The 12,614-nt window shown below is 36.1% G+C and overlaps 2 protein-coding genes across 6 annotated transcripts in view; one reads left to right on the forward strand and one right to left on the reverse strand.

Moving 5' to 3' along the window:
* The window catches only part of LOC136843830 (serine/arginine repetitive matrix protein 2-like), an 86,729-nt gene that overhangs the window by 60,330 nt on the left and 13,785 nt on the right, over nt 1–12,614 (forward strand). The window lies entirely within an intron of this gene.
* On the reverse strand, nt 3,863–4,222 carry LOC136844173 (tigger transposable element-derived protein 1-like). The gene has a single exon (XM_067113190.1). It carries the CDS (start codon nt 4,220–4,222, stop codon nt 3,863–3,865), a length of 360 nt encoding a protein of 119 aa, XP_066969291.1.

A 12,614-nucleotide genomic window follows, 5' to 3' on the forward strand; every position in this document is an offset into this window, starting at 1 on the left:
TGGTGCTTTTGTAGAGTAATTTTATGATATTGGCTTCATCAGTAGTTGTGCCAAATCTGTGCTACGTGTTTAAGGTGGCAGAGAATTTTTATTCTTGTTTATAGAACCTATTTTTTATAAGGTGAGGTTCTATCAATTCCTTCAGTAGGGGTCTTGCATGTAGAACAGTGCATGAGGACCCACTAGCCCTATATCTTCCCTTGATACGCCTCTTTATTCTTTCAGGATGTCCAATTTTCATTATTGATCGTATTTAAGATCCTTTTGATGTGCATTAAATCTTGATATATTATTAGAAATATATATTTACAACCCACAGGGTCTATGAAGGCTGTAATCCATTTAAAGTCTTTTCCAAATTTTATCCACATCTTTAAAGAGTGTAATTGTTCTTCATATTCTTTATTAGTATTATCAGAGTATCCTATAGGAATTAGTATTATTATTCTTCCTTCAGACTCATGGTACTTTGCTGATGGGTTGGGGCTTCAGAGAGAACATAACTAGGATCGATTCATAACTGTTTTAGGTGGATGCGGTAAACTACTACTTATCCTCCTTACCCTTTCTGGATTGGTCTTTGGGTCATGACCAAGTGCAGCTTTACTGCAATTGAGATTGGAAAATATGAAAAGTTGAGGTTGGACAGCGTGCCATCTTACCTGTAGGATTTGTGTGGCTGATATGGTCAAGTGAGGTGACAATCTGATGCCAACTTTGCTTGTAGTACTAAGTCCAAACTATATGGACTGATGACCCTCATGAGCAAGGATTATTGTGTATATCCAGGTTCAAGCCCAGGGCTGACCCTTAAGAAGGTGTTCTTTCATCCATTTGGACCCTGTCCAAGAATCACATTCATACAAAGACACTGGTAGCACATAGGGGCCATTCAAATTTGCAAACCAAAGAAAAAAAGGTAGGGCGAGATCCAACCTTGATTCATTCTAAATATGCATAAAAACTGATACAAATAAATACAAAATGGAAAATTAAATCCCTCAAGGGAGTGTGTTAGAATTAGCACACTACAATATGCAAAGAAACATGAGATAGTGTAGCAGAGATGTGCAGTGAGCACTTTACTATTGTTTCTGCTCAGAGGCCCCCACACACACACACACACACACACACACATGATGAATTTACCTTCCATGCATATTCTAGCCAGTCATCTTTGTCTGTCCACTATTGGCAGATTGTTTCCGGGAAAAAATGCCTAAACTGATTTGCCAAGGTTCCACTGCAGTGACTAGTAATCACTTTCCTACCTCTTCTTTCAATTTCATCTCCTCATTTCAGAAACTTGAAGGATTATCATGATGGATGTCTAGGTACTAATATTAATACCTAATATCATCAAGGAAACAACCAGTTCTTCCATCCCTGACAAATGTGCTAGCTTCAGGGTCAGACCATGTAAAAGTTAGCTGTATCAAACTCTCAAAACCAAAACTTTGAATGAGCTTACATCCTCAAGTAGGTTGATGTGACCGTACAGTAGGTATAGCATTTTACATGATGTTATACTCTAAATTACTCTTCACTTCTATTTACTTCCTAGCTGAGTAGACACTTAGTTCCAGTAAGAGTAGTTTGTGCTATACTTCATGTTTGCCTCAGGAGGGGATTAATCGTTAGAGCAGTGTTCTCATGGTTATTGCATAATTATTTGATGGTTTCAAGTAAAGCAGTGGTTCTTGTTTACAAAGCAAAATCTTTATTTTTTGTGTGATATTTTGATTATGTGGATAATCTCTTGTTTTACTGTGTTGTAAGCTAAAAGATATTTTTTATCGATATTTACTAGTGATTCATCTCTTGTTTGTTATTCAAATGGTTGTCTTGAACTAGTTAAATGTTATAATTTCTTTCTTCCAAGAATTACCATGCCAGTAAGTTCCATAGAGTGTGTAATTGGATGGCATTGTTGTACAGTGAATATGTATGATTAAGTTTCCAGTTACTTTGAAAACAGAAATTTGTGTTATATATTGTACTGATTACTTGAAACTTGTTGTGCATAATAATTGAAAACTTAATTGTATTTGCAAGAATGTATAATGACAAACGTTTAATGCACGTATGATAAGAAAACTTGTAATTCTTCATTTGTCTTAAAAAATTTTCTGTGGTATTTACTGATATGTTAAAATTTGACTTACCAAATGTGAAAATTTTAAGCAATAGTTCCCATGCTTATACTGAGGGAAGACGTTTTCTTTATGTGGTACACTTGTGTCATTTCTGTATATTCTTCTAGCATCACTTGTGTTTATTAATGTTGAAAATTGGAAATAGTTTGTATACTATTGAAGTGTTTGAATTAGTTTTTGTGATAGATAAGAAAAGGATGGTCTTCAATGTATGTGTAATTGTAATAACCACAGTGCTCTCTTAACTTTGCAAACTCTTCATTTTTGTGAAAAATATGAAACAGTAATGTAAAGATGTTTGTATTTGTTCTTGAGTATCTGTTTATGATGTGTCTCTAATTTCAGCTATTGTAATACGCATGTTGCTATGGTCGTTTTTAATATGCAATTCTCATTACTAATACAGTGCTTTTGAAGTTTGTAAGGAGATGGTTTACTTTTGAATTCTGTTATTATATTTATGAAGATGATTATATTTGAAAATGGGGTTTTGAGTCTTGAAGGTATATACATAAATGCATTGCAGCCAAAGTCTAAGGGAATATGTGTTTTTTGGGGATTATTATTGATCTTGTTGTAGTCCTGCTAACTAGACTATTCTTAATTGTCACCTCTTCAGTGCAACTAGTGATCGGAGTAGTTTACATTACCAAAACTTTGACTAATAGTTCTTGGGGACATGGAATCTTGGTAAAAAGTTTTCAAGTTATGATCAAGCTTTCTGTTGTAAAATCACTAAAAAAAATTTTAAGTTATGATGAAGCTCTGTACTGTAAGACATTATTACTTTGATATGGACTGATGTTCCTCCTTAAAGAGTTATTGATTTTATAGAACTGATGTATCATTTTGACACATTATCATGCAGTTTCCTTGGGGGAAGCAGTAGTACTGTAAGAATTAGCACAAAAAGGGGGGAAGAGGAGAGAATCTAGCATTTAAGCTGCATTTTGTATTCATTGATAACAATGTACGTTCAAGCTTGAGTAATGTACAGTAAACCCCCATATTCGTGGGGGACGTTCCCAGACCCGACCCCTTCCCCCCTTCCCCCCTCCCCCCCCATACGAATAGCTAAAATCCGTGAATACTTAGAACCCCCCCTCTAAAAACTCTTATACTTGTCAACCATGAAATGTCAAAAGAGATTTTTTTTTTTTTTTTTTTTTCACAAGATATTTCCACACTGCCTGAGTTGGTCAGAATTATGTAGCTGCTTCTGAGTTGTAAAACAGAGAATGAAACCAGCCACATTCCCACACATGATGAGGGTAACCCTATCCTTGTGGGCCTTGAATCCTGAGGCTTTAGCTTCATCCTTCATGAGGTACGTCCAGGAAGGTTTCTTCCAGAACAAGCCAGTCTCATCCATATTGAACGCCTGTTCTGGATGGTAGCCCTTCTCCTCAATGATTTTCTTGAAGGTCTCCGGATATTTCGCGGCTGCTTCAAATGTCTGCAGAAGCTGATTCCCCATGCAAAGTAACAGACTTTAGGTGGAACCGCTTTTGAAATCAGTGGAACCACCCCTTGCTGGCCTGGAAACCTTGAGGCACTGATGATGGTCCTGCTTGGGGCTCTTCCCCACTCTTCTCCTTCTGCTCCCAGGCGCTCTCATCGGGCTCCTAAAATTCTTCTTCAACGCCTTCCTTTGCCTGTACTACGTCGTCGCCTTCCGTAGCAGTTGACAACTGCTGGTAGAGTTGTCATGCTTTCTCGCAAATGATGTTGGAGTCGAGGGGCACGTTCTTCTTCCAGCAGTCCTTTATCCAGAATACCAGAGCGGATTCCATCTTCACGATTGTTTTATCCTGCACTGTCGCAACTGTCTTTGCACTACCGAAGTAGCTCATACTGACAGACTTTCGTATCTCCGCCTCTTTCTTCTTGATATATCTCACTGTGCTCTCATTAACATTAAAATACCTGCCAACCACGGCAAAACTTTTGCCCTCCTTTAACACGTCAAGAACTTTCACCTTCTCCTCAAGTTTCATAACAGTCTTCTTTCTTTTAGACTCGTTGCCAGAAGTCTTAGAAAGAGCAGGGCGTTTTTTAGGAGGCATTTTAGGGCCGAATACCGCTGATGCACAAAGATTAAGAAACCAAACACAAAGATGCGTGATTTCACACGGTAAGAAGATGCTGCGAACTATGCATGAACTGAGAAGGATGCCGTGGATGCGGTCTCCCAGAATTCCATGTTTGCTAGTTGGTCGTGAACGTTCAACCAATCAGCGCCAAGTGAACAGCCAATCACCGCCAAGGAAAATGAATGGCGCTTCTGGATTGGCTGCTTTGCAGATGACAGCTACTATTGTGTCGAGTATCATTGGTCCTGGGTACACAGCGTCCAGCATCTCGAGTTCTTTATATTTTCGGAGAGGTGGCTTGGATGAAGCACTTTTAAGAAAAACAAATATGTTATTGAAATTTTGCTGTGTTTACATTAATATATTACAGTACTGTAATATTTGAAAATTAGTAAATTGTTTTTCATCATAGAAAATATACTTACAGTAGTCATGGATAAATTATATACTTAGTACATACATGAAAATGCTACGTACTGCAGATGTAAACATACGTACCCTGCTATTCCTGTTGGCTTACGTATTTTAGATATGCTCTATGTACTACCTGTAGTACTGTACTATGTATCATCCTAAAACACTTTTTGTATGTAATATTTAAAAATCATCCTACTACAAAATATTTAATAAAATGTACAGTACTGTATGTGCAGAATATCAATGTTAGTATATGTACACGCAATACAGCAGTACCATGCATGTACCATAGCGGCAAATTATCAGCAAATGACCCAGTATAACTCGTTTGTGTTTTGCATGTACAGCACTATGGACTAAATATTTTTTTAAATCGTGCATTAAGATGTCCTCTGAATGCTCTGCTTCTTCTAAGGCCTCTGGCAAATAGCCTACAATTAATGACTGATGAGAAGAAAGTAGACATGATTGCTATGTTAAGAGAGGGCAAAAGTCACGGAGAAATAGCAGCCTATTACGGCATGACATTAATTGCAGTCACCTGCATTGAGCATGAACAAGGTAAAATACTCATGCAGCCCTACTGTACCACCTTTGTTGCCATGTTCAAATACCTTAACATGACAGCGCCTCCTGTCATTCATCATACTGCACAGCTAATTCATCATCATCATCATCTACAGCATACTGTAATCAACATTCATCACCAGTTACTAACCGTATGATTTAATTTTATTTATTATTATTACAGGTACCCAGTGTAGTATTACATAATATTATTATTTAATTTTGATGACTGTTTTATGTACTGTAGTATTATTATTTATTTACATTATTATTTAATGTTATCATACAATAAATATGAAAATACTGTACTGTACAGAATATTGCTGTACGAAAAAGAAAAAATCTGCATTTGCAAATAGGCAGGTTCCCTGTGAATATTTTTATAGATATGTTCCACAGAAAAACGTGCGAATACGTGATTTTTCCTGCAAATAAATTTTAGATAGGTTCCACAGAAAAACCTGCAAATGGGTGAGTCCGCGAATCGTGAGAACGCGAGTACGGGGGGTTTACTGTATACACAGCTATTCCAGAATAAGCACCATGCGGTGATTGTGAAAGCAATTATGACCCCTATTAGCCAGCCAGAAGAGGGGGCAATATGAAAGTAGAAATGAGTTAAACTTGATTTGGAAATTGGGAGCTGCTACTAGTTGATGACTCGAAAAATTATTCGGAATACATAGCTTGGTTGACATTTGGAGTGGTGGAGGAACTTTCAGTGGTTACTTGAAAGGTTTCCATTTTAGCATTCTTTCATGTGTCATTATAAAAAAAGTGACTTGCCCTAACTAGGCTTTGTTATGAGGAATCTCTCAGATGTCTTGGAATTCTTAACAGGGATAAGCAGTTGGCTTTGGTAATTTCTTCTCGGCTTAATCCGGAATATCCTTAAACTGACACTGCCTGTGGTAGTACTGAAGTGGCTTTGTCAGCCACACATTTTCAAGAATATTTCGGTTATGGCTGGGAACAGGGATCCAGAAGTTGAAAATGCTATCCATTCTCATCATCAAAGGAAGGGGAAGGGGGAACATTTTAAAATTCTTACATCTTGATATTTCTTCATGCTGTTGCTTCTTTAATCTAGTCAGTTGTGCTCATCTTGATGAGTTGTTGTTGTTGTTGTTGTTGTTTTTGATTAAGCTGGCTTTATGCCAGCACAGGCTCTTGCTCACAGAGCAGCCTGTAAGTATCACATGGTATTTGAAGTGAAAATATGGTCATGACATCTTGATTGTCTTGCTGTTCATCATAAAGTGGATTCTCCATTTATTTTCTGTAGGTTATAATTTTATTATTTGTGTTGAGGTTGAAAGGTTTCCTCTTCGACAGCCTTTTAATGCCTATCATCCCACCTCATCCCACATTTATTTATGAATGAACAACTTTTATTTTGTACAACTCAACGATTGTTTCTTTACTTTTACTGAAGTGCTGAATAATCTTGCAGTTCAAGTGCCAGGTCATCTGGTACATTATTCAGTGAGTTAATTTGAGCATGTGAGCACATTTCCATTAATACCATTTTTGGGATGAAACTTACCCTCCATCATTAGCTTTATCTGCAGCTATATCTGCAGCTACTTAGTGCAGGTTTGACAAGTATTAAAATTGAAATGATCATTAATGAGCGAAATGCTCTTAATAGTTATTCCCCCACCCTTTTAGGGGGTGGGAGTAAGACAGCGAGTGTTATGGTTGATCAGTCATCTCTTGTCGGTGAAATTGGCCAGACATGTAGACAAGTGCTCTAAAATGTGTGTTTGTGTTCCAGGTTAACAATTGGATTGTATGGTTTTGGTCTATATGGCAATATGAATTCTTCTTCTCCATCGTTCAAAATCTGTTAGGTTGTGTAAGGTAAGTTACAAGACCAGATTAAGTAATAAGGTAAGTTACAAGACCAGATTGAGTAAGTGATGTGCAAATTGAGCAATTGACGTACATACACGAACTTGCATAGATCATTGAGAGGTGAATTACAATTCTGACAACCTTCGTGATCATTGCAAGATTGGTAATTGATGTGCGTATCATGAACTTGCATGGATCATTAAGAGGTGATTTGTGATTCTGACAACCTTCGTGATCATTGCAAGGATTGGTCTTTGAGAGAGATATAGAGAATAAATTGCCGAATTAGGAGAGAAAGATAGACTTAGGAGAGAGTAAATGAACCATCTTGAATCTTTGAATTGTGTGTAGCTATTTGAGTCGTTTGCTCTGTATATGTCCAGTGCATTGGCAGGGACAGTGTCCCCTCTTTCCTTTGGCCACTCTGCAGATGCAGCCTTGTTCTGTCCCATCTGCTCCACCTGCCGACAGGCCTGGTATTCCTGGGTGTTTCCAGACGAGGACTAACATCCCAGGATGTTCAAGGACTGTGCCCTCTGTCTCCTGCCTTTGCTTTCAGTCCTCCATGGGCAGAGTTAGATTATGGTCACATAGGACAGTTATTATAGGTGTAGATTTTGTGTTTGACTCCATTGTCTTATGGTTATTCTAGTGATTCATCTGAGCCAGATAACCAATCACGATCCATTTAGTTCTGCCAGTGTGCAAGGCGCCGCATCTCGAATAGGACATTCCAGACTCACACATGGTCATCTGATGTCAACTCCACACACAAATCCAACAACTTGTGAAAGATGTAACATCCCAATAACCATCAAACATCTTGATTGTCCCAGATGGCAGCATGAAATAAATACTTATTTACAAAATAAATCAATAAAGGATATTCTAGCGGAAGGTAATAACTTTTCAATTAATAGTGTCATTCTCTTCTTAAACCAAATTAAATTAATAAATAAAATATAATTTCCCCCCCTTTTCCCTCCTTTTTTCTTTCCCTCTCGAATTTTAATTTTTTCCCAATTATTTAATTTATTTATTTAATTACTTATTTATATTCTTCCCCCTTTTTCTTCCCTCCCTGGTTTCATTTATAACTAAATAACTAACTAACTTTTTTTGCAAGCGTGCTGGCCGCTTCCTGCATCTGTTACTTTTTCTCCTCAGTTTTTTATTTTAATTTTTGTTTTGACTAGGCCACTTTTTTATTATTTAGCTATTTTCAAATATTTAATTTAGTTTTCACCTGTTAGTCCGTGAGTTTCCACAAACAACAAGAGTCAGTTCCCCTGGGAGTCCAAAACAAGTTTTTTTTCTGGGTGGCAGGCGGCTAGTCCTATCCAGTCCACACGTTTGAGTCCGATCCTAAAACAAATTCATTTTTGTCTGGTTAAACAAATCATTTCTGACTAACTAACAAGGAGTATGAGAGTCCTATTAGTTAGAGAGCTTTTGACTTTCATTCTCTGCCAGTTGGATTAAGAGAACTTTTAACGTTTGGTCTTGGGAGATCATTTATTTCTGCGGCTACTTTCATCCTTGCTTTTCCTGACAGCATTCTCCTTTGCCTCCTTTTCAGGAAACAGGAACATTTAATCTACCCCCACAGTTTTAAGGAATTAGTTCAGTTGTGCTTAGACAAATTCCTAGGTCCTTCCCTTCTATTATCTGTTTCTGTCCAAGTTTGTTTTGACTCAGTGGGAATGTTTGGCCAAGATTCTCCATTTTGAAATTATAGAGATCATGAAGCTTCATAAAAGCAAAAATTACAGTGCACAGTATCATTAACATTGTCTCTAACACCATGTGACACGATTGCCTTTTTGAAATTCTGCCCTCTCGTCTTGCTTGTGCTTTAACTTCCAAAAATCTGTTCAAATCGAGCATCCTCTTGCAGTTTCCATCCAAGTAGGTGTGGATTTTCTGACTGTTCTGTTGCTAAAACAGAAATAGTTATATTTGTGCCAAGCACACATATAGAACACAAAATTACAATACAAGAGAAATGAATGCAGTAATATACAAATATATTTAGGAAGAGATGCTCATATTTGCTTGTCAATTACAGTCACAAGAATTTAGTTTTGATATGTATTTAGACCAGTTGGTGTCAGTCCTAATATTGACTCAAGGCATGGGGATATGTAGCGATACCAAATGATGATGTTAAGGGGATCGGCCGCCTAAAAAAACCCAACAATCTTTAAAAATTGATTTGCTGAAAAAAATTCTATGGCTTCGTAGGGTTCAAGAATGTGTCCACGAAATATTATGCTAAAATTTGCTATTGGCCTAAAATGTAACAATAACTATATACCCATAAAACACCAGTAGCGCAAATGATTTAGTCTGGTATAGTTTTTATGCATATATATTACTTTTCCTTTGAAATGAAATGTATAATGTCAAAATATCCTACTCGCACCTTTTTAGTTATTCCTAGCCATGACAACGCACACGATACCATGACGCCGACTGTTGTTGCTATAAACTCCAAGCTAGAAGGACACGTTTTTCATTCATGTCCTTGACTGAACTCTGTATTTTCACACCTTGCCTAAAAGGTCCAAGAGTTCACTTCATGCTTCTAGAATGCTGGGAAAGCCAAGTGGAAAAGTCCAGGCGAGAAGTAGAAGAAAGAGTTCAAGAAATTAGTGCCATAGAGGGAATGGAGCGACGGAGAGAGAGAGAGCTGTCGCCATCAAACTGTTAGTTGACCAGAGACCAACCACATCCACCCCTAAACGCCTTTTTATTTGTTCATCACTACCAAAGGGCAAAGATATTTTAGAAAAAGAAAGCATTCTCGGAGGCTGATATTATAGACGATTCTGAAAAACATAATAAGTGAAACAAGACTTGATGAATTTTGAATCACGTCCCTAATTGTGAATGTAAAGTAATTTATTTGGCAAGGGATGGATTCAGACACTAATAAAAAAGTTTGATACCTTGCCTTTTCAGCAAGGTCAGACATTCCAGGAACCTAAAATTTATAAGAATGTGTCTTAGGCCATAAATAATCAATTAATATTCTTATTTATAATCATTTTTCATTAATTAATACCCAAAAATAAAAATTAAAACCATAGAATTAATTGTAACACAGTTTTGAAGTCCCTTTTACTTTTTTATGTAACTAAAACTTTGAAGGCAGTCCTTTTTTCCCATTAAAATGCATTCCTCCTTAGTATTGGACCAATCTAAATGAAATTTTAAATATAACATGGGGAAACATGGTAGATTAAACAAAGCCGGGATTTTTAATATTTTGAGTTTCTGAGTTTTGCTAGTAATTTTTCCGGGAAAATTTCATAAAAAAAAAAAAATTCATTCTCAAAAATAATTGAAAATCAAAAATCCCCGAGAAGGTCCATATGTGTTTTATAGGTTCAAATCTCATCCCTTAAAACCAAAAGCAAAGGAGGAGATGCATTTTGAAAATGGCCATTTTTGGCCGAAAAATGCTCTGTAAGGTCACTGAACAAAAAATTTTCCCCAGAAGTTCCACACAATATCCTTTAACAAACCCCTATATATCAACAACCTGCCTTTGTGAAAAAACCGCCGATCCCCTTAAGTGAAAGCAGGGAGAATCGTACAGGGAATTTTTTTTTTTCAGTCAGGTTAAATTTTCTGCTGCTCATGTCAGTATTAAAGGAAATGAAGATGTTGACCAAATATACTTGTTCCCAGAATTGAAAACTTGAATTATGGTGGTGTTCATTTTAATAAGAACACTATGTTGAAATAATACCATCCTGTCTTCTAATTGGTCACATTCATTTGATCCATAGGTATTTGATGAATAACTTGTATAAACTGATCCTAGAGTGTAGAGAAACACAAACATATTTCATTTGACTGCCCAGTTTTCGACCAGCAACAGATATCTAGGGATCAAAACAATCCCTTGAAATACATTTTTGACAAAATATTTAACATTTTCAGTTTATCCAATCATTGTTTTGAAAGATGCAATTTACTAAGATTGCATATTTAAAGAATGAACCCTTCAGGACAGCCTTGTGAATGCTAAGAAAATTATTACAGTATTCTGGTTAAGGTATTTGTTGACAATAATAGAGTAATATGTAATGATACACATTTGTATAAGAATCCTTGATGCTACTGGAAAATAGGATACTATATTTATTTTTGAATCATGGAGTATAATAGTTAGTTCTCAAATGGCAATAAATAGTACCATATGCACTGCACAATCTAGCAATAGTGGCATATTCAAGTGTGTTAGCAAAACCAAGGTTTATGGCTACCAAATTGAGTGGAGAGCCGACAAGACTGTTAACAGTGGTGTAGGTCAGTGTGCGTTTGCGACACCACCAGTGAATAGTTACTTCTAGTTTATTTTGCTTGTTCACCAATAAACCACCCTGATTCATAGTGTGGTTGGCACTTGTTTTTTATATATATACTGTACATGGACTTTTTTCTTGATATACACAGGTTCTGTTACCTACCAAAACCCAATTGTCTGGGATCTGGTAATCTAAAATTCTCTTGTACTTTACTCCTATACAGTTTTTCTGCTATGTTTCCATTTCTTAATTTGAAAGTTAAAGTTGTTAGTGTTTGGTGGGTTGGTAAGGTCAGTTTAGCACTGTTATTTCTGCTGTAGGAATGATAGTTTCTGTCACCTAAATAAATTGGGATAATAGGCTCAGTGCAATAAAATATATTGAAGATTAATGGTTTCTGAACAGTAATCATTAGCATACATTGCAGTGAAACTTATTGATGATTAACTTGTACTGTAGTAATCTGAAATTTAAAACTCTTTTAAATGCTCTTAACTGCATTGAGTACAGGTTTAATTTTGGAATTGTAGTGAAATCTGTTTCAGTACCTAATAATTTAGACATGATGAATAACATTTTAGGCTAATTATTTGTTAGTTTTGTGAAACTTTAGAATTGAGTGAAGTACTGTTTTGCATTTCCAAGTCAAACTGTTACAGACAGTATTCAGTTTCTATTACTGTACTGTATATGTGAAGTGTGTGATTTTCCTTTATTTTAATGGCAAGGTGCTTTACTGTACAGGCAGGTGATTTTTTTAATCATCACTTTACATGAAAATATGCTGAAATGAGGTGTTGCTTTATATTTATATTATTTAATTTTCAACATGTTGATTGTTTTCTGCACTATTCAAAAATTAATGCTTCTCTGTTAGCAAGTATTCTGGGACAGGTCATGTAAAATCATATTTGACATCTTAAAATGGCATTGTTTTCTTTGTGATGTAAAGTGTAATATATGGTAAAAAAAAAGTGAAGTCCCAAAATTTGGACAAGATAATTTTTTTAGTCTCTTGATCAATATATAGTTTTTTGTCGGAAACATCATCTACTTTCGAATTTCTTCGTGGAATACATCCACTGTATTCATCCATGCTTTGTATCAGTAATGTTCAAAAAGGGCAAATCTTAAAGATTTTATTCTGCCACGTGTTAAGAGTATTGTTTTTAGATATCTTGTGTATGCAACAAAATTATTTGTTT

The sequence above is a fragment of the Macrobrachium rosenbergii genome, chromosome 12, assembly GCF_040412425.1.
Source record: "Macrobrachium rosenbergii isolate ZJJX-2024 chromosome 12, ASM4041242v1, whole genome shotgun sequence".
NCBI lineage: Eukaryota > Metazoa > Arthropoda > Malacostraca > Decapoda > Palaemonidae > Macrobrachium > Macrobrachium rosenbergii.

Bases quoted from the DNA above. Each gene is read 5' to 3' on its own strand.
- LOC136844173 (XM_067113190.1), bottom strand. From the start codon at position 4,222: ATGCCTCCTAAAAAACGCCCTGCTCTTTCTAAGACTTCTGGCAACGAG.